At 44.9% G+C, this 22,075-nt stretch overlaps 1 protein-coding gene, 1 long non-coding RNA gene and 1 pseudogene across 3 annotated transcripts; 1 reads left to right on the forward strand and 2 right to left on the reverse strand.

Annotated features, from left to right (window-relative positions):
* Window positions 1-6,550, reverse strand: part of LOC112585698 — a 118,231-nt pseudogene extending 111,681 nt beyond the window's left edge.
* Window positions 6,551-9,697: 3,147 nt separating this feature from the next.
* On the reverse strand, window positions 9,698-17,069 carry LOC123334145. The gene is made up of 4 exons (XR_006551952.2): window positions 16,944-17,069; window positions 16,410-16,468; window positions 11,016-11,062; window positions 9,698-10,054 (listed from the first exon to the last, which is right to left on the reverse strand). It is a non-coding gene; the product is annotated as an uncharacterized LOC123334145 (long non-coding RNA).
* On the forward strand, window positions 11,069-20,376 carry LOC102390358 (L-amino-acid oxidase). 2 transcript variants are annotated; one of them, XM_044945144.2, is made up of 7 exons: window positions 11,069-12,077; window positions 13,757-13,971; window positions 14,415-14,527; window positions 15,936-16,137; window positions 16,657-16,722; window positions 16,935-17,071; window positions 17,861-20,376. In XM_044945144.2, the coding sequence occupies exons 1-7, from the start codon at window positions 12,062-12,064 to the stop codon at window positions 18,702-18,704; spliced, it is 1,593 nt and encodes a 530-aa protein (XP_044801079.2). In that variant the 5' UTR covers window positions 11,069-12,061; the 3' UTR covers window positions 18,705-20,376. The 2 variants fall into 2 exon arrangements, with proteins under 2 accessions (XP_044801079.2, XP_025144729.2); XM_025288944.3 differs by having other exon boundaries at window positions 16,938-17,071.
* Window positions 20,377-22,075: the final 1,699 nt, after the last annotated feature.

Raw genomic sequence — 22,075 nt, forward strand, 5'->3', positions numbered from 1 at the left:
CTGCATGAGGTAGTGTGTAGGGGATTAGAACCTAGAAGTCCTGCCTCCCAGCCACAGACCCATTCCATTGACTCTGTGCTCCTTCCCTGCTTTGTTCTCTAGAAATTTGAAGAAAGAGCTGTCCATCTGTGTAGTAATAGTTAGTTAGTTGCAGGTATCTTATCATGCATGCCCTCAGCATCTTGATTCCTGGGTATTTGTATCCCCCAAGACTAAATCTTGTGTGAGCCAATGAAAGTACATGTAGGTCAGAGAAGATAATAGGATTGCTGCTGTTTGGTCACTAAGTTGTGTCCAGTTCTTTTGTGACCACATGTACTATAGCCCGCCAGGCTCCTTCTGTCCATAGCATTTCCCAGGCAAGAGTGCTGGAGTGGGTTGCCATTTTCTTCTCCAGCAGATCTTTCTGACCCATGGACCAAACCTAGATCTTCTGCATTGGCAAGCAGGTTCTTTACCACTGAGCCACTGAAAATCCACTGAAAGTGTTAGTCACTCAGTCATGTCCGACTCTTTGTGACCCCATGGACTGTAGTCTACAAGGCTCCTCTGTCCATGGAATTCTCCAATAATGTCAACAACAAAACAATAACAATGATGGTGGTAATAATAATAAGAGCAAATCTTATAAGCATTGCCTCTTAGGTGTTTTGCTTACAATAATCCATTAAATATTCAAAATATCCCTATGAGTTAATATACAAAATATATAAACAGCTCATATAACTCACCATCAAAAAAATCCAATCAAAAAATGGAAGACCTGAATAGACAACTTTATAAAGAAGACAGATTGATGCCTAGCAAGCAAGTGAAAAGATGCTCATAATCACTAATTATTAGAGAAATGCAAATCAAAATATCAGTAAAATATCACCTGTTAGAATGAATATCATTAAAAATCTACAATGATAAATGTTGGAGAAGAGGAGGCACAGAACACTTGCACACTGCTGGTAGAAATGGAAATTGGTGCAACCACTGTGGAAAGTATATGGAGGTTCCTTTAAAAATTAAAAATAGAACTGCCATATGGTCTAGCTATTGCACTCCTGGGTATATATCCAGGAAAAAAAAAAAAAAAAAAACAAGGAAAAACACGAATTTTAAAAGATACATGTACCCTCATGTTCAGAACAGCACTACTTATAGTAACTAAGATACAGAACCTAAATGTCCATGTACAGATGAACTGATAAAGAAGAAGTGATGTATACATACAATAAAATGTTATTCAGCTTCAGCCATAAAACAAAGAACGAGATTCTGCCGTTTATAGCAACATGGAGGGACCTAGAGAATATCATGCTTACTGAAATGTCAGACAAAGACAAATACTGCATGATAACACTTACATGTGGCATCTAAAAAGTAATACACATTAATGCATATGCAAAAATAAATAGACTCACAGTTACAGAAAGTGAACTAGTTTTCTATGTGAAGAGGAAAGGGAGAGGAGCAGATTAGGGATATGAGATTAAGAGATACATATTATGTATAAACTAGATAAGCACCTAGGATATACTGTATAGCACAGGAAATTAGAGCCAGTATCTTCTAATGACTTTTATTGGAGCATAATCTGTAAAAACGCTGAATCCATTTGTTGCACACCTGAAATGAATATAATATTGTAAATCAACTATACTTCAATTTTTAAAAATTCCTACGACAGGTGCTATAATCTTCATGATTTTGCAGATGAAGAAACTGAGTCATAGAGATTTAGTAGTGTGACAAATGTCCTATAGCCACTAACTGGCCGATTAAGACTATAAATGGTGTGATGTTACAAGTTTAACAACTGGAACTTCCCTGGTGGTCCAGTGGTTAAGAATCCACCTTCCAATGAAGGGGACATGGGCTTGATCCTTGTTTGGAGAACTAAGATCACACACCTCAACTACCAAAGCCCATGTGCTCTGGAGCCCACGTGCCACAGCTAGAGAATCTGTGCCCTGCAATGGAAGATCCCGCATCCAGCTGTCCTGGTTCTGAGGCAAGGGCTTGTTTCCATGGCACCAGTCTCTCCCAGAACACAAAACAGGAAAAGAGGAAACCCACATCTGTTGAGGCTCAGATGAATGATGTGACTTGCCCACCAACACAGCTCACAAGTAGTAGATACAAGAATTAAATCCTAGTGGGCTGACTGCATTACTTCTGTGTTCCCGTCTCACCTGCAAAGCTCAGAGGAACTATCAGGAGCATACACAGGAGTGTTTTGAGACTCAGGATGTAGAAATAGGAGGGACAGGGGAACAAGAGCTCTGGGAAGTCAGTTGTGATAGGGTTTGAGGAAGAGTTCTAGTGCTCAGACCTGTGCTGCCCAGAAAACCAGGAGGTAGAGTATATTAGTTTCCTGCTGCTGCTGTAACAAACTGTCACAAACTTAGTGGCCTTAAATGACACAAATGCATTCTCTTATAATTCTGGAGGTCAGACGCCCAAAGTGAACCTTGAGCTAAAATCATGGTGTTTGCAGGTTTGGTTCTTCCTGGAGGCTCCGGGGGAGAATCTCTTCCTGACATCGTCCAGTTTTCAGAGGCTACTTTGGTGTCCCTTGGGTTACAACCACATCACTCCAACCTCTGCTTCCATGTTTGCATCATCCTCACCCTCTTTGACCTTCTTGCCTTCCTTCTAATAAAGACCCTTGTGACTATATTTAGAGCCCACCTGGTAACCCCAGGATCATCTCCCCGTCTCAGAAGATTAATTTAATCACACACACAAACTCCCTTTTGCCACATAAAGTAACATTCACAGGTTCCAGGACTTAGAACGTCCTTGGGGAGCCATTTTTAAGCCTACAACACAGGGTCTCCAAAAAATCCCCCTTAGTCAGCTCACTCCCCGAGATGTTTCCTGGTTTGTTGAGGCCCCAGGAAGCTCATCAGCACGAAGCTAATCCAGCAGGTGAAAGTGCTCTCTAGAAAGTACATGGAGTCAGTGTAAGAGACGCATGGTAACTTGAGGCTCCACCAGGATTTCCAACCCAGACTCTACTTTTGAGTGTGGGGCCGCCTCACCTCTTCGTCAGTGACTGTAACAACTGCAAAAGTCCCCAACCTCCCAGGAATGCAAGATTAGTTTATCACTTGAAAATCAATTAATGTAATATACCATATCAATGGAATAAAACACAGAAACCACATGAGCTCTTACCATGTATTTCAATTTAAAAATGAAATTAAGCCAAGTCTCTTTATAATAGAATCAAAATAATGAAATCCTTAGGAATAAATTTAATAAAAGAAGTACAAAACAATACTCTGAAAACTATAAACCATTGTTTAAAGAAATTAAGATGATCTATATACATGGAAATACATCTCAGGTTCATGTATCAGAATAATAAACTCTGTTAAGATGTGAATATTTCCTAAATTGTCTACAGATTCAACACAATCCCTATCATAATCTTACTGGCATTTGGCAGAAATTGGAAAGTTGATCCTAACATTCATAGCAACCTAGATGGATGGGATGGGAAGGGAGATGGGAAAAATGTTCAAATGGGAGGGGACATGGGTAAACCTATGGCTGATTCATGTTGATGTTTGATAGAAACCAATGCAATACTGTAAAGCAATTATCCTTCAAATAAAAATGAATACATTTTTTTTAAAGTAAGGGGAAAAAACATTCATATGGAAGTCCAATTTTAAAAGTTACTACAAAACTATAGTAACCAATAATCAAGACACTGTGTTAGTGTCATATGCATTTGCCTATAATTCATAGAATAGTATTGATAGTCCAAAAATAGATGTTCACATTTATGGCCAATTGACTTTTGACAAGGATAAATTTTCCAAGATAATTTAATGAGGAAAGAATAGTCCTTTTTTTAAAACAAAATTCACATTTTATTTAGGTTGAAATAAACTATACAAAATTGATTTTCTTCACCAAAAGTAACAGCAATATTTTCTGTATTATTCCTAGATAAACTACAAAACACTTATTTTTGTAGGTTTTCTAGGCTTTGCTTGTAAATCGAGATGAGGCAGTAAGATACAGTCATGGAAAAAGACAGAAGGAAATAGACAAATCAGTTGTCGGTATCCATGGCCTCTGATCCTCTCTTGACCATGAAACGGAAGTGTTCAACATGTACCTGCCAAAAAGCTTACGAAGATGTAGGCTCAATAAAGGAATGTAAACAGCGATAACCAGGTGTGGAACTAAAATGGCAGGCTCTTCCATTCAAACTTTAACTTGTTGCTTTAACTTCATTTGATAAAGACAAAATCTACACTGAAATCCTTGTTTGACAAGCTCACACGTTTCTCTTACAGTCTGATAATTTTCTTAACTGTCCTTTACAGATTTTTAATATCATACTTAAAACTTCTACTATTCAAAAGTCAGTCATGAGCTTCATTGTAACATTTTACAAAATGTGTTCCTTCCTTCCATACCTCCTCTAATTTTATTTTTTCAAAGATCTGATAACTTAATACCTGACAATTGGATCCACAGAGATAAACATAATGTCTAAAATAACTAAAACAATTCCAAAGTGCCAATAGGAGAGATCACATAAAAATGTAACATGGTACTTTCAATGCTATATTCTGGAAGAACAGTTTGGTCTCCAAAGCATGGGCATTCAAACAGGCCATTTAAACAGGCAAATTATCAATGACTAATGAACTCAATGGGAGGCCTACAGGTCAAGATATTCAGTGATTATGTGGCCTACCCTTACAATTTTTCTGTAAGATATTTTTAAATTTCTGTATTATAGGTTTTTTTCAAATATCAAAGAGAAAGTCTAGGTTAAAAGTCTCTTAGGTATTTTCAATGGTTTCTGAATTATCTGCCGGAAGCTCTGACTTACTTGTATAGAGTTTGATATACGTATCGAACATTAAATCCAAGTCGTGTTTTATATCAAAATTTATGTTAAGCAAAGCCAAATTACTTGACATTTGATATGTCAAAGTATTCCTCAAGTATGCTTTGAGACACTTTCGCCCAATTTCATAGCGTTCAATTCTCAACTTTCATCACAGGAAGAATGCATAGGACCTGCAGCAACGCATAAACATTAGGAAAAAACTTGATGTCTGGTAGATGAAGGGCTTCATAAATAGTGGATGGAAGTTCTATATCTTTCCCTCTGTGTTTCCATTTGATTGTCCAACAGTGCAGCTCAGCAGTGTGTCAGAATTAGGTAACTCACTTCGGTACATGTCAGCATGGTGCTCTTCTGATGTATTGAATTTGAGCTGTCCCATGATAGAGGGTACCAGGGATAAGCATTTAAGAGCTTTGTGGTGCTGTTCTGAGAATATATCTTTCAGTTCCTGAATAATGTGTTCCACAGTTGGAACACTTAGAGTTTCTTTATAGTAACTCTCAGAGGTTAGCTACAGAGAAGGCACTGGCACCCCACTCCAGTACTCTTGCCTGGAAAATCCCATGGACCGAGGAGCCTGGTAGGCTGCAGTCCATGGGGTTGCTAGGATTTGGACACAACTGAGCAACTTCACTTTCACTTTTCACTTCCATGCATTGGAGAAGGAAATGGCAACCCATTCCAGTGTTCTTGCCTGGAGAATCCCAGGGACGGGGGAGCCTGGTGGGCTGCCGTCTATGGGGTCGCACAGAGTCGGACATGACAGAAGCAACTTAGCAGCAGCAGCAGCAGCAGCAGCACAGGTTAGCTGAGATTCCAGGTTACCGTGCTGAGCTCTGTGAAATTTCCCTGGGAGTTTCATCTGAAAACAGTTTGGTTGTCAAATCTGTCGCTTCCTCAAGCCAAAGTTCATGATAAACTTCAATATTCCCCATCACTTCATTTAGTGAATGTAACACTGCAGTCAAGCTACTGGTTGCAAAAAAGCCATCAGAGGTTTGCCCCTGAAGATTTTTCCCAAAGCCTCTTGGAAAAGATAAAACATTTTAAAGAACAACAATGGTAACAATGAAATCAAAATCTGTTACCACACTATAGAGCACAAATGCTCGGCCAGCTATACAGTTATTCCATCTGACATTTGTATCAATATTTATGCCATCTAAACTTAAAACAAGAGCTTGTAGGAGGTCCACTAAGATTTCAAAAGCATCATGCCTACCTGTCCACTGAGAATGGCAAATTTCCTTCAGTTCTTTGCCCCTTTCTTCATTGTTCTGAAAGAGGACAAAAATTATACTTTCAACCTCTAAAAGCAGTTGTGGTGATTGATGGAAGAAAGAACAAACTTCCTCAGTTGTTCCTAATGAGACAGATACTCCCATAACAGGCACTGATTTTGCCAACCACATATTTAAGGCACAAGAAGAGCAGAGTGTGTAGCTTGGGGATATTTCTCTAAAAGTCTAGAAGCAACAACTTTCATTTTGGATGAAGATCCACTAGACACAATGTAAGCCTGGCCGCAACAGTACTCCATGTTTAATCCCCATTTCTCAGTTATTATAGTGTGAAATTTCTGCATCAGCTTCATAAGGTGGAAAGCCTACAAATTTCTCTCTCAGGTTGTGAGCTTCATCAACAAACCTCACCAACATAGGCAGGTGCTCTTCCCCTGCAATGTCCACCACATCATCAGTGATGATGAAAAAGAAGTGAGAGTCTCTCACTTACCTGAGGGTTTCTTCCCAAATGTAGCTCTCACAGATCTCTAGCATCTATTTCTGTTGTTTTGGAACAGAACAATGTGTTAACTGCTGTTGTCTCAAAGCGCTTTCTCAGAACCTCTTCATCAGAACTGATCCAGCACTCTAGCAGCGCTTGAAAGTTATCAAGAATAAAAAGACTTTCTTGGATTTCATCAGCTTCATGGCTGTCCAGAGGTATGTTTTGTTTTCCCATAAGAATCAAAATTTTAGATAAAGATTTTAAGTATTCTTTGTTTTCCTTCTCTTCAAGAGTTAAAGATAAAATGTCTTCATCCTGCTCTTCACCCCCTCCTTCTGCACAGGAATTTTGAGCATTGCTGTTGTTTATTTCCTTATGTTTTGGTTCCTGTTCAGAAGTTTCATCAACAGGTCTGCTGCTGCTAAGTTGCTTCAGTCGTGTCTGACTCTTTGTGACCCCATAGACGGCAGCTCACCAGGCTCCCCCGTCCCTGGGATTCTCCAGGCAAGAACGCTGGAGCGGGTTGCCATTGCCTTCTCCGATGCATGAAAGTGAAAAGTGAAAGTGAAGTCGCTCAGTTGTGTCCGACTCTTAGTGACCCCATGGACTGCAGCCCACCAGGCTCCTCGGTCCATGGGATTTTCCAGGCAAGAGTACTGGCGTGGGGTGCCATTGCCTTCTCCGCATCAACAGGTCAAGGCCTTTTAAAAAGGCATTCAGAAGTTGAGTCATTAACACGATCACTTTTTTTCTGTTTCAGTGTCTCAATTTCATCTTCACTCAATTCTTTTTACTCGTTTTCTGTGTCTACTATGTGGATTATTCAAATGGCTGTTAAGATCGAATACTATTGGTATTGCATTATCTCGGAGAACGGTCCCATAAGGACTAGTTCTGCAGATCATAGAAGTTTCAAAGTGTTTGGCACACGGTCGATAATGTTTATTTAGTTGATTAGGTATTTTATCTTCCAAGTCTGCTCGCCTACAGCTCACCACCTACTTCTGGCATCTGGCCGGATCCCACAGGAACCTGAAGAAGGCCAGGTCAGACTGCATGCTCTTCCGCGTGCAGTTGGGGGCAGCGCAGAAGTTCCGCGTTGTCTGCCTGCCGCCAGCCCAACCCCACCACCCCTCTCCCCCCACCGCCCTCGCCTGCTCAGAGCAGCCTGTCTGCCCTTCAAGGCCAGAGAGGGAAGAATAGTCCTTTTAATAAAATGTGCTGAGACAATGAATAGTCGTGTTCAAAAGAATGAAGTTGGAACTCTACCTCACATCATTTACAAATATCACTTCAAAATCGAGTAAAGACCTCAATATACCAGCTGAAAATATAAAACTTGTAGAAGACAGCAAAGGGTAAGTCTTATGATCTTGGATTAGGCAATAGTTTCTTAGGACCCCAAATGCTCAAGCAACAAAAGGAAAAATAAGGATTCTTCAAAATTAAAAACATTTGTGCTTCAAAGGACACCATCAAGAAAGTAAAAAGGCAACCCATGGAATGGTGCTGCCAGAAATATTTGCAAATCATATATGTGAAAAGGATTTTATCTACAATATAAAGAATCCTTGTGCTTAGTCGCTCAGTCATTTCTGACTCTTTGTGACCCCTAGGACTCTTTGTGACACCGTGGACTGTAGCCCACCAGGCTCCTCTGTCCTTGGGGATTCTCCAGGCTAGAATACTGGAGTGGGTTGCTGTGTCCTCCTCCAGGGGATCTTCCCAACCTAGGGATTGAAGCCAGGTCTCCCACATTGCAGGTGGACCCTTTACCATCTTAGCCACCAGGGAAGCCCAAGAATACTAAATTGGATAGCCTATCCTTTCTCCAGTGGATCTTCCCTGCATTGCAGGCAGAGTCTTTACCAGCTGAGCTACCATAAAGAATCCTTACAATTCAATAATAAAGACACAACTAATCAAATGAAACAATGGGCAAAGGATCTGAATGAACATTTCTCCAAAGAAGATATATAGATGTCCATTAAGCACATGAAAAGATGCTCAAGGTCATCAGTTCAGTTCAGTTCAGTCCCTCAGTCATGTCTGACTCTTTGTGACCCCATGGACTGCAGCATGCCAGGCCTCCCTGTTCATCACCAACTCCCAGAGCTTTTTAAAACTCATGTCCATCAAGTCAGTGATGCCATCCAACCATCTCATTCTTTGTCGTCCCCTTCTCCTCCTCCTTTCAATCTTTCCCAGCATCAGAGTCTTTTCAAATGAGTCAGTTCTTCACATCAGGTGGCCAAAGTATTGGAGCTTTAGCTTCAACATCAGTCCTTCAAATGAATATTCAGGACTGATTTCCTTTATTATTGACTGATTGGATCTCCTTGCAGTCCAAGGGACTCTCAAGAGTCTTCTCCAACACCACAGTTCAAAAGCATCAGTTCTTTGGTGCTCAGCTTTCTTTATGGCCCAATTCTCACATCCATACACGACTACTGGAAAAACCACAGCTTTGACTAGACGGACCTTTGGTGGCAAAGTAATGTCTCTGCTTTTTAATATGCTGTCTGGGTTGGTCATAGCTTTTCTTCCAAGGAGCATCTTTAATTTCATGGTTGCAGTCACCATCTGCAGTGATTTTGAAGCCCAAGAAAATAAAGTCTGGCACTGTTTCCATTGTTTCCCCATCTATTTGCCATGAAATGATGGGACCAGATACCATGATCTTTGTTTTCTGGATGTTGAGTTTTAAGTCACTTATCATCAGGGAAGTGCAAATGAGAAAACAATGAAATATTACTTTACCGCCACTAGGATGGCTATAATCAAAAGCATGGATAATAACAAGTGTCACAGAGAATGAGAGGAAATTGGCTCTCTCATCCATTGCTGGTGGGAAAGTAAAATGGTGCAGCCATTTTGGAAACCGATCCAGCAGCTCCTCAAAAGGTGAAACACAGACCTAACACATAACCCAGCCATTCCACTCCAAAGTGTATGCCTAAGATAAATGAAAACCTATGTCCACATAAAAAGAATGTTTATAGCCACACTGTGTATGACAGCTAGAACGTGGGAAACCAGATTGTTGCCCTAATGGTCTGGAAGCAAGCGACGAGAATGAAGACAGAACACAAAATCTGGTGCAGTGGGTGAGGAGACCTGCAGCCTCTATTGGACTGAGGTGCAGAGTCCACTCTGAGTCCAGATTTTATTCCTAAGTGCAGACTACAAGAATTTCTTTGGCCTTACTTTCTCAAGACATATTCTGTTTCAATCACATACTCCTAAATGTCATGGATTGCACCGACACAGTCCAGATTTCCTTATTTTTATCCCAGGCTGTTTCCTTTTTGGGCAAGTCTCAAGAACAATCAGCAAGTGTGTAGGCAGCGTTCATGCCTGGCGCCGACCCAGTGTTCCAAAGCCCATGCTTTCATGATCCCAGTCATACTCCCTTCTGGGTCTGGCCTTGGGGTTTGTAACAAGGCTATTATTCTAAGAAAAATGTGAAAGATAATTATTAACATAGTTTCTTAATATACACTGTTTTTCCAGATTCTATTTCTGTGGAATTTCTCAAGGCTGAGAAAGTACGTTATTAGGAATTCCCACTACACCAGATGGTCAAACCCAAAAGATGAGTGGATAAACAAAATGTGGTATAAATGGAATATTATTCAGTCATAAATGGAATGAGAGCCATCCAGAAATGAAGTACTGATACATGCTGCAACATGGATGAATCTTAAAGAGGTTATTTTAAATGAATGGAGCCAGCCACAAAAGACCACATATTTTGTGATTACATTTATATGAAATGTCCAAAACAGGCAAACCCATAGAGGCAGGAAGCAGAATAGTGGATCCCTAGGGTTAGGGGGATGCAGAGAATGGGGGATGATGGCTAAAGTGTAAGGGATTTCTTTTTTTTGTTTGTTCGTTTATTTATTTTTAATTGAAGGATAATTGCTTTACAGTATTGGTTGGATTTCTGCCACACATCAACATGAATTAGCCATAGTTGTACACATGTTCCCTCCTTCTTGAACCTCCCTCCATCTCCCACCCTTTCCCATCCCTCTAGGTTGTTATAGAGCCCCAGTTTGAGTTTCCTGAAGAATAATGAAAATGTTTTAAGTTAGTTGTGGTAATAGTAGCAGAACTCTATGAATACAATAAAAACCACTGAATTGTTCACTTCAAATGGGTGAATTGTATGGCATATAAATTATATCTCAATAAAGCTATTAAAAATTTAAAAGAATTGACAATAGAATAAGAGCAAGAAAGCAAGAGTCCTCGACCTGCCCAGCAATTCAGTTTCTCTTTAAACATCATTCTATCTGCCACTGCTTGCAACTCTGTGATGGAGGAACTACCTCTTTTTAGAGCTATTGCAGTTGTGTGACAAACCCTATCTCCAAAAGGAAAGAAGGAAACCAGCTTAGGTACCTACCTATGCCAGTCTCTTCACACATCATCTCATTTAATCCTTGAAATACCCTGTAAAGAAAGAAAATATTATTACCCAGTTTTACAGATAAAGAAACCCAGGCTCAGAGAAGCATACTATACGTCCTAAGACACACAGCTACATTTGAAATCAGTCTGTTTGATTCCGTTGCTGGTGCCCTTTCTCCAATGCCACGCTAGTGCCCAGGATCTGAGTCCTGTGTCCCAGCTGCTGAACATCTGCTCACACTCCAGCCCCTTCCCCAGCCCCAGGCTGCTGCTCTGTGACGGTTTCCTGCCCCTTCTCCCTGCACTGTACACAGAGAACAAAGACTCGTGCTGGCACCACAGCCAGCTGGCCTGATTCCCCAGAAGAAATTCCAGTGCCAGAGAAGCCCGCCTGTGCCTAAGGAAGCCCTGGGGGCCCCAGAGGAATGGAGAAAAACGCCCACTCCCCACAGCAAATGGGCCAGACCAGAGACTGTATCCTGCCCACAGAGGTAACACCTGAGAGGGGTGGGAAGAGCCCAGTCCTCCCACGGGAACTCATGGCTAGAATCCTCACCTTGGAGCAGAAGGCTCCGCAGTGAGACAGCAGCGGAACAGGAACATTCTCTAGTGAGAACAGTCAGGAGGTCTGGCCTGTGCTGGGAACCCAGACTCTGGATTTCCAAACCAGCCCAGAGGTTCATTCCCAATCCTTACCCCTTCCTGGGAGATGGTCCCAGCAGGTTTGGGATGGCCCACCTGGCATCCACAACCTCTTCCCATCAATGACTGTGATCTGAGCTGGGAGAAGGGGCTTTCCCTAGGAAGGGAGATGGGCCAGAAGGAATATAGGGATGCAGAAGATGCGGGGAGGCGGGGGGACTGAGTCACCACAATCATCTTTACCTGACAGCCAGGCCTTGAGGGCAGGGTTTTTCTGCTTGGCCCAGCCAATTGGCCCCTAGGGTAGCCTAGTGGGATGAGGCCAGTGACTGCTGGGTGGAGCTGGCTCCTCTTAAAGAGAGGGAGAGTTGTACCAGACTCAGCCTGAGCTGCAGGGCCATGGTCAAGATGAGAGGTAAGGAGGGTCCCTCCTCTGAATCTGAGGGAGAGGCACCTGAGGAAGGAGGTATTGGACACTGAAACAGGGCAGAAGAGCTAGATTGTGGAGTGGGGGTGGCCTGGAGGGAGGGTGAAATGGGTCCAAGAGGGAGTCTGGGCATAGGGCCAGGCTAGGGAAAAAGGGGTGGGTATGAGATGGGACGGGAGCTAGGTCAAGGGCTATGGGTAGGTCAAGGTGTTGAAAGTGAGTCAAGAGGATAGATACAGATCTAGAGAATGCATTTGGAGGTTAGGCCCACTCAAGGGAAGGGTCATGGGGACTGAGACAGAATGGAAATCACTCAGGGAGATGGAAAAACCTGTCCCGGGTGGAGAATGGATTCCAGAGGTTGAGGTAGGCCTGGCAGGGCTGCTGAGAGGCTTGACTCTCTGTCCCACGGGGCATGGTCACTCCTCTCCTCTTTCCTGAGAAGTCGCCCCTTCAGAAGGCTCTTCTAGCATTGGGAGTGGCCTGCACTGGGAACCAGCGGGGTCCCTGCTCCTCTTCAGTGGGTGGCCCCTGAAGACCCCTTCTCTTCTGAGAGCTTCAGCTGTGCTGCCAATACGAAGACTGGACTAAGGGGATTCTCACCCGCCAAAAAACCTAGAGCTAGTGAGGGGGCACTCCGTGTGCCACAGCTCCTGGCTGTTCCCTTTACAGCAAGTAGCACCAAGGAAACCACACAGACTCTCTTTCAGGGTTTCAGACTCTTAGCGGAATATCTCTGTACATCAGAATAGTTATTTGTATAGGATAAAACCAAGTCACTCTGGACTTACGTTATGTATTAACTATGGTTTTCAATCTTGACTGCACATTAGAAAACACAGAATGTTTTGAAGAAAATACTGTGAGGCTGGAGAAGAACAACAGGACTAGCAAGTTCCTGCGGGGCATGAGTAGTCATTGAGAAAGTGGTCACAATTCCCCTACTCCCTTCCCCGAAGAGAACTGTGCTACACACACACACACACACACACACACACACACACCCTCTCACAAATGCACACATTTCCAAAGAATACAGACACCCTCAGGCTCCCCAGTCCCACCTCATGCTCAAACACACACAGGGAATCAAACAAAGAACACAAGCAACCAAATTCTCTCTGAAACTCAAGCAATTGCATACATATCATTGTCCCTCCTCCAAACACAGGCCAACATGCACTATCTCTACAACATCTCTCACTTATCTGTACAGATTCACCCACACATTTACTCGGGTACCTACCCTATTCCACAACATACTCATTTCACATAAAATCACAAACAATGCACAGTTACACAGGGCAATGACCACAGACTCGCAACCACAGCAATTTTATCATAGACAACCTCATACACACACACTCACCATCAGAAGCAGGCACATTTACCCTCCAATAGGAAGCTGCACACAACCAGGATTTTCCAATCACACCCACACACGTGAACATTCACACCCACACAACTAAAGCTAGCATAGTTCACACATTATTCATATCCCACACAACACAGACACAGACATAACCACAAACACATGTTTGCAACCGCACATTGGACAGACACTCCTGACCTTACCACTCCCACTCATCCACACAGCCAAGGATGACAGACACAGACAGGTAGGGCAGGGTACAGAGCCCCAGCCCCCATTCCTTTCTCTGCCCCAGGAATCCTGATCTTGGGGCTTTTGTTGGCCACTCCCAGCTGCCTTGGCTACTATGAGGACTTGGCTAAGTGTTTCCAGGACCCTGAATATGAGTCTATCCTTGTCACAGCCCAGGAGGGCCTCCACACCTCCCCAGTGCCCAAGCGCATAGTGGTGGTGGGAGCTGGCATGTCAGGGCTGACGGCGGCCAAGGCCCTGCAAGATGCGGGCCATCAGGTAAGCTGGTGTGGGAGGGGCCTCAATCATTCACCTCCACTTTGCTTCGTTGGGTGAAAAAAGAAAAGGAGTGGGGTTACAGCCAACCTTTAGAAAACTGAGCATAACCCACTGGGTCTCTTAGCCCTTAGTTATTGTTCCTCAAAAAACTGCATCCCCTGAGACTTAACTGCAACTTGTGTTCTTTTGGAAATAAAAGTAGAGAAGGGCTATGCTAGCCAGAAAGGGCTAAGAGGTGTTCTGACCCTTGCAACCCTGGAGCCCTTCTGCATCACCTACGTTACTCAGGTCCCTCTGGGGGAAAACCCCACTCTGCCCAGTTCGGTTATCCTGCACATTCAGGGACCTACCAGTGAGAATTCCAGAATAGAACCTGTGGCCAGGCCAGGTGGGAAAAGGGAGTACATGACTCTGGGAGTGACAGCAGCCTCCCTGGATACCAGGTAACCATCCTGGAAGCCAGCGACCATGTCGGGGGTCGAGTGATGACATTCAGGAACGAGAAGGAGGGCTGGTACTATGAACTGGGGCCCATGCGAATCCCAAAGTCCCACAGGTAAGTCTCAGGAGAGGGATGGAGCAAAAGGCAAGGAGGAAGAATTAAGAGGAGTAAGGGATGGGCTGCTGCCACTGTGTCAGGGCCCTTTCAGACTCACTGTCTCATGCGATTCAATCCTGCAAGTCTGGTCCCCCAGCTGACAGAGATGATCAAGGCTCAGAGCTTAGGGTAATACAGAAAGTGGAAGATCCCAAACTAATAATGACCATTTGTTGTTGTCCGACTCTTTTGTGACCCTGTGGGCTGTAACCTGCCAGATTCCTCTGTCCATGGGATTCTCCAGGCAAGAATACTGGAGGGGATAGCCATTCCCTTGTACAGGGAATCTTCCCAATCCAGGGATCCAACCCAGGTCTCTTGCATTGCAGGCAGATTCTTTACAGCCTGAGCCACCAGGGAGGCCAGATACTACTTTAAGCTATAAAATAAATAATAATAATAGTAGCTGTCATTCGTGGACACTTACTATGTGCCTGGCCCTGTGCTAAGTACTATATGTGCATTATTTCATTTGACTCTCACAACCCTATAATATAATACTCTTATTTTTCCTATTTACAAATCAAGAAATTGGGCTCAGAGATATTAAGTGACTGACCTAAGGTTCTCCTAGGAGGAAGTGACAAAGCTCCTCAAAATCAAGGGAGTACCTGGCACCAAAGTATATGCTCAATTTCTAAATCAGAATCTGGAAGACAACCTGGCCCCCAGTTCTGGGGCTTGTAAGACAAAAAGATCCTTTGCCTGGTGCCCCACTACATGCCTCATTTTTTGCCTTAAGTGGAAACTAAACCTGAGATTTCCCTACAAACACTATCCTAAACCAAACCAAAAATTAACAGTAGCAGCCCAAAGTAGTCTTTAGATATGGCCTCAAACTTACTTAGGGCTTCTCTGGTGGCTCAGATGGTGAAGAATATGCCTGCAAGGCAGGAGAACCTGGGTCAGGACAATCCCCAAGAATACCCTCTCTAGTATTCTTGCCTGAAGAATTTCATGGGCAGAGGAGCCTGGTGGGCTACAGTCCAAGGTGTTGCAAAGAGTCGGACACAACTGAGCGACTAACACTTTCACTTTTCAAGCTTACTTAGAAATGGAATTTTAAATTCTGTCTGAAACAAGATGTCTTGGGCTCTGTAGTTGAGCTCTATATGCTGGGATTTCCTTAAGGGCCTTCTTTCAGTCATGGGGAAAACCTACTCCCTGTCTCCCTCAGTGCAAAAATAGGAGAAAAAGAACAAACGCAGCAGTAAGAGAAGGCGAGGTTAGAGATGAGGGGGCAGTTGGTCTGGGCTCCTTGGGCACACGAAGAAACTGGTTTTCCTGGAAATAGTTTCTACTGTGAGGTAAACAGGAAAGAGGTGTCACATGGATGAGGGCCACGTCGCGCCTGTGTCTGTTCCAGGTTGGTCCACACCTATGTCAGGAAGCTGGGCCTGAAGCTAAACAAGTTCCTCCAATACCATGACAACACCTGGTTCCTCATCAACAGAAAACGCTACCGCGCCAGGGAGGTTAAGGCCAACCCAGAGCTTCTAGGCTATTCGATGAACCCAGGAGAAAAGGGCAAGAATGCTATAAATCTCTTCTACCAGTCCATTGGCAAGGTGACTCCTGCCTCCTCCCTCTCCCCACCTACCCCCCGCTGCCACCCCAGGGTCAGGAAAAAACAGGTCTGGCCAAAAGTCACCTAGCAAGTTAGGTGACCATCCATCAGGCCACCTTACTCCTACCTGATACTCTTATGATTGGTCTATCTTCCTTCTAACACCCCCTAAGAATGTTGCCACCTGAGCCCTAGTGCCCAGCTCCATCTCTTCTGTCCCGTGTGGACCAATCATCCATTCCTTGGTTAAGCAGTAGAAGGAAGGGGAATCACCAGATAATCCAATCCTTGGTAATGAATCAGTCTTCCTGGATTGAAGTAAATGTCTTCACCTTTAAATTAAATGAAGGAGAGATCTGGGGGGAAAGAGAAAATTTAGGAGGTGGAAACTCCCTCCCCCTTTTCCTTCCATCTACTTCCTCTTAGTCCCCACCCTCTTCAAAGGATCATCCAGAGAACCCAGAAGTCCCTCCTCTGGCTCTATGACTTTCAAGTTGCTACCCCTTGCTCTTCTCTACAGCTCAAAAGCCTGAAAGAATTAAACTGCAGCCACCTGATGTCCTTTTATGATTCTTACTCCACCAAGGTGAGTGAGGCAAAGTCCCAAGATAGGGATGAAAGGGGGTCTGTGCTCAACCTAGACCCCTGGGATTGTCCCCTCCCTCCAGGACCTTCTCCCAATGCCCAAGGCCTCACCTCCCTGGAGTCCCCTCACCCCTGCTTCAACCTTGCCTACCCCAGGCCCCTACTGAGGCTCCTTCCTACATACTGTGCCCTCTGTCTGATGCTTCCATCCAGCAGGCTTACCTGCTGAAGGAAGGGATGCTGAGCCAAGGAGGAGTAAAGATGATCAGGGATGTGATGAATGAGGATGCTGGATACTTCAAGTCCCTTCTGGAGTCCCTTCGGATGGACATGATCTTCACAAGTAATGAGTAAGGCTGATCTGCACCAGACCTTGAGTCTGCCCCTTTCTCAAACACGCAGAACAGAGAAAGGGAACTTTGATTACTGAGTAGTTCCTATGTGCCAGGTGCCATGCTAAGCATTTTCCAAGGATGATCACATTTAATGCTATGATCACTTGGAAGGCAGGGCACTATAATTCAGAGTCATGTTACCAGTGAGGAGGCTGAGGCTCAGAGAAGTCATGCAACTCAGATTCACACAAGCTGGGCAAGGGCTGGAACACGTAGGTCTGCAGGACGCCTCCTGGGATGCAGAATTGCATGGTGGCTGAAGCCATGGGCTTTCCTGCTAGATTGCACATGTCATCGTGAGAAAGTCCCTTTTTTCTGGGTGTTCATTTTCCAAACTATAAAAGTAAGCAATGAATCCTCTCTCACAGAGGCTAGTTAAGGTGAGATGTGTGAAGTACGTGGACTTCCCCGGTTCCTCAGTGGTAAAGAATCTGCCTGCAATGCAGGAGACCCAAGAAACGCAGGTTCCATCCTTGGGTGCGGAAGATCCCCTGGAGAAGGAAGTGGCACCCCACTCCAGTATTCTTGCCTGGAGAATTCCACGGACAGAGGAAACTGGTATGCTACAGTCCGTGGGGTTACAAAAGAGTCAGACATGACTGAGCACGCATGAAGTATCCACCACATACTGCAGGAGGCCCGTTTCCTCCCTTTTTGGACTGGGATCACTGCTGGCAACTCAGCAGACTGACTTTGTGCCTCCCACACTACCCCCCTCCTCCTTCCCTCTCTTCACCACTACAGCTTTTCCGAGATCACCGGTGGCTTTGACCAGCTTCCCAAAGCCCTTAACGCCAGCCTGAAACCTGGCACCATCCATCTGGGCTCCAAGGTGGAGAAGGTAGTAAGAGATGGGCCTGAGGTTCGAATTTCCTACCGGACGAGAGAAACCAACTCTACCTTGCGCACCCTCACCGCAGACTTTGTCATCATCTCCGCCTCAGCCAAGGCGACGCGTCTCATCACCTTTGAGCCCCCGCTCTCCCAAGACAAGATGGACGCGCTCCGCTCAGTGCATTATACCAGCGCCACCAAAGTGGTTCTGGCGTGCAACGAGTCCTTCTGGGAGCGGGACGGCATCCAGGGCGGGGTCTCCATCACCGACCTGCCCTCTCGCTACATCTACTACCCCAGCCACCACCTCCCCAGCGGCAAGGGCGTCCTGCTGGCCTCCTACACCGTGGACAAAGACTCCCTCTTCTTCATATCCATGCAGCAGGACCAGGTGGTGGATATCGTCCTGAGGGACCTGGCGGCGGTGCACCAGATTCCCAAGGAGGAGCTGCGGCGCATGTGCCCCTCTTCTGTGGTCAAGCGCTGGTCTCTGGACCCCCTCTTCATGGGCGCCTTCACTGAGTTCACACCCTATCAGTTTGTGGACTATTCGCAGCAACTTTTCCAGCCAGAGGGCCGCATCCACTTTGCTGGCGAGCACACCTGCCTGCCCCACGCCTGGATAGACACAGCTATCAAGTCCGGCCTCCAGGTAGCCAAGAACATCCAGGCTGCCGTGGACAAAGAGATCACCGAGAGACAGAACTCTTCACCAACAGTCACAATCATTTCTAACCCTAAGAGAAATCCCTGAGGGAATCTGGCAGGAAGCAGCCTGTGAGGTGGAAGTTGGAGGCAGAGACCCTGGCGAGACTTCAGTGTTAGTTTCCCTGGCCCACAAACAGAATCCTCCAAATACCAGACAAAGACCCCAGCTGGCAGTTCATCCCCTTTCCTGCTTCTCTCTCCTGCAAGCCCTTGAGAAGGGTCAGCAGAGTCAGGGTATTTGGAGAGACAGAGGAAAAAAAATCAAGGATGGAAGTACTAGAATCAGACCTTAGCTTGCATAATAGTAACAAGCAAAAGAGAAAGATTTCAACAATACCCAAATTTCTGACATCTACAATTAGAAGACCCTAAAGGAACAGACAAACTCAAACCACAGCACTGTTAAAACACAGATTAGCCACATGAACCCACAGGGCAGCAAACCTCATCATTGAGTGCCTGAGCCAGGGGCCCCACATCTCAGTTCAGCTGGAGTCAGGGTGGATGGGAGATAACAGTTCTTTTTTGCTCTTTTTTGAGCCTGCAAAACAGGACCTGGCTTCCTAGGCATCTCCTGGCCCATGGACTTTTTATCTCTGCCCTGATCTCCTCATCACCAATTAGAACTCACCTCCCTGCCTCTGCCTGTCCAGTCCACACGTCCGCCTAGGAGGATACCAATTACATTCTAGATGTTCCCTCCACACTCTGTTCCTCATTAACACCTGCCCTGTCCTTCCAGGCCTAGCTGAAAGTGTTCTCTCTCCCCAAATCCTTTCTTAATGACCAAACTTAGACCCCCAAGGACCTCTTTCCTTTGAGCTACAACCTTTTCTACCTAGAGTCCTAAACATCTGGACTGTGGATCTTCTGGTACTATTACCTCTTATTTATCCAAGTAGACAGAAGTAAATAAAGTGGTAAACCCTCTCACTAGACAGCTTTCCTACCAGGAGGACTCAAGATCAGCATGATGTCCTGAAAATGGCATATTTATAGGAAGAAAGGATAGACGGAGGAGACATTTTCTTACTGCATTTGGTCCATTGTTAAAATCCCAGCCTACTTAATTTGGGTTTTCTATGTACCTCTATATTAGGGCTTTTTCCAATTCAGGTGCTGGAAATCAAACCCAAACTCCCTTAGGGAAAAGACAATGCTTTGGCTCACATATCTGAAAAGTCCAGGATGAAGCTTACTTCACCAAGACTAATTGGGTTCAGGAACTGATAAGTCATCATTAAGCTTCTCTCTTCCCACCTCTTGATTGAAACATGAATAATATCATATATGATTCTGCTTTCCTAAGTTAGCGTCCATATTGGTTTGATTGATGTTCCCCAAAATTCATATCTACCCAAAACCTGTGAAGGTGATTTTATTTGGAAATAGTCTTTGCAGATGTAATCAAGTTAAGATGAGGCCATATTGGATTTATATGGTCTCTAATCCAGTAACTGGTGTCCTGATAAAAGGGAAATTTGAACACAAACATACACAGAGGGAAGACAGCCATGTGAAGATGGAGGCAGATTGGAGTGGTGCATCTGCAAGCCAAGGAATGCCAAGGATTGCAGAAACCTCCGAAAACTAGGAGGAGGCATGTAACAGACTCTGCCTCAGAGGTCTCCGAAGGAACCAACCTTGTGACACGGGTCTTGAACTTCTAGTCTCCAGTGCTGTGAGAAAATAAATTTCTGCTGTTTTAATCCACCTAATTTTATGGTAATTTGTTTCAGCAGCCCTAGGAATCTAATGCAGCTTCCTTCGTTCTTCTGGCAAGAAATACAGTCAGAAGCAACTCCAAGATTATATCTTCATAGGTTGCCATTCAAGGGGAAAGAAAGGGCTTCTTTCTCCCAGGTTGTTCTAGTTGCTAAGTCATGTCCAACTCTTTGTGACCCCATGGACTGTAGCCCATCAAGTTCCTCTGTCCAAGGGATTTCTCAGGCAGGAATACTGGAGTTGATTGCCATTTCCTTCTCCAGGGGATCTTCTTGACCCAGGGGTTGAACTCACGTCTCCGGCTTGGCAGGAGGATTCTTTATCACTGAGCCACCTGGGAAGCCAGAGCATTCATTTATATTTTCATCCTGCCCATCCATGCTTAGTTGGGCCCACCTCTCAACCTAGAAAGTAGATCTTGTGATCAGCAGCCAGTGGAAGGGAAGAATGGGACAATCTTCTAAGAATTATAGGCTGGACAGACAAATAAAGCAGATGGACATAACTCCAGGCTGGGCTAGGGAATACAGCTGAGCCATTCCAGGCCTGGATTAAATCAGCTCCCTTGGAGTTTCCAGTGCAAGATGATTCACCACCAACAGTCATGATGAACATGGTGAACTCCCTAGAACCTGTCTACACCAAGGGAGGAGTCACTTTCCAAAGTGTCTTCTGGGCTGTTTATCTTTAATAACCCTGTTAGTGTCATGACAAAGGCCATGCCTTCTTGAGGCTCTTAGAAAAAAGGAGGAATCCTGACCCAGTGAAGTCCAGGCAGAGAAAGAAGAAGAAGGTGGGACTCGGGGAGAGCAAGGTCCCTGGGGAAGAGCTCACCATAAACCCTCTGGGCTAAGAAAAACAAACCTCCTGGGCCCTGAAGAAACAAATCAGGGAAGAGCAGAGGCAAGAACAAGGAAGCAAAGGGCTCTTTGCTGGCCTCTGCCCATCGGATATAAAATTGAGGCCCCAGGGGCACGGAAATCAGCTGTCCAAAGAGGATGAAGTAGGGGGAGAGAAGAATGGAGGACGGAACCACAGACCCAATCTGTAGTTTGGAGGGAAATGACTCCCAGCATTTGGGTGGGAGTATTAGGCAGAAGATAAAAATGTTCGGAGATAGTTTTTTTGTTGTAGAACTGCCACATGAGGTTCTCGGTGACAAAAATCGGAAATGAAATCTGAGTGATTTAAGTTGAAAAGGAATTTGAGGAAGACTATCAAGAGGCTCACAACATTGACAGGAGCATAAGTGGGTAGATGCCAAAGGAGACCTGTGACCTGAGCCACGGCCGAGCTCCTGCCACAGGGGCAGCCCGATAGATGGCACTGTGGCCAGGGAATGCTGCTTTGGCTATTGGACCACCACCATGCTCTCATCTACTGCTGCCAGAGCTATCTCTGTCTAATGCTTTTTCATTTCCCCCAGATTCAAAATCATGGATGGGAGCATCCTAGCTGAGCCTAGGTCAGCACCCACTCGCTGGCTTCAGGGTCAGGGAAAGCAAGTAACCAGCAATACTCTAGCTTTTGGTGTGGGAAGTGAGGTATTGCCTTTCATCAGACCTTACTGTGGTGGGTTCTCCAGGCACAGGAAGCAACCAAAAGGCAAAGTCAAGGTAAGCCCCTAAGGGAAGGACAGGACACAGACCAGCTCTGCCACACGAGCCACTGAACCTCTCTGAGTCTCACTTC

Source organism: Bubalus bubalis, chromosome 6, assembly GCF_019923935.1.
Source record: "Bubalus bubalis isolate 160015118507 breed Murrah chromosome 6, NDDB_SH_1, whole genome shotgun sequence".
Lineage (NCBI taxonomy): Eukaryota > Metazoa > Chordata > Mammalia > Artiodactyla > Bovidae > Bubalus > Bubalus bubalis.

Bases quoted from the DNA above. Each gene is read 5' to 3' on its own strand.
- LOC102390358 (XM_044945144.2), top strand. The intron at 16,723-16,934 runs GTGAGTGAGGCA...GCTTCCATCCAG, and splicing joins ATGATTCTTACTCCACCAAG to CAGGCTTACCTGCTGAAGGA. The intron at 17,072-17,860 runs GTAAGGCTGATC...TCACCACTACAG, and splicing joins ATGATCTTCACAAGTAATGA to CTTTTCCGAGATCACCGGTG.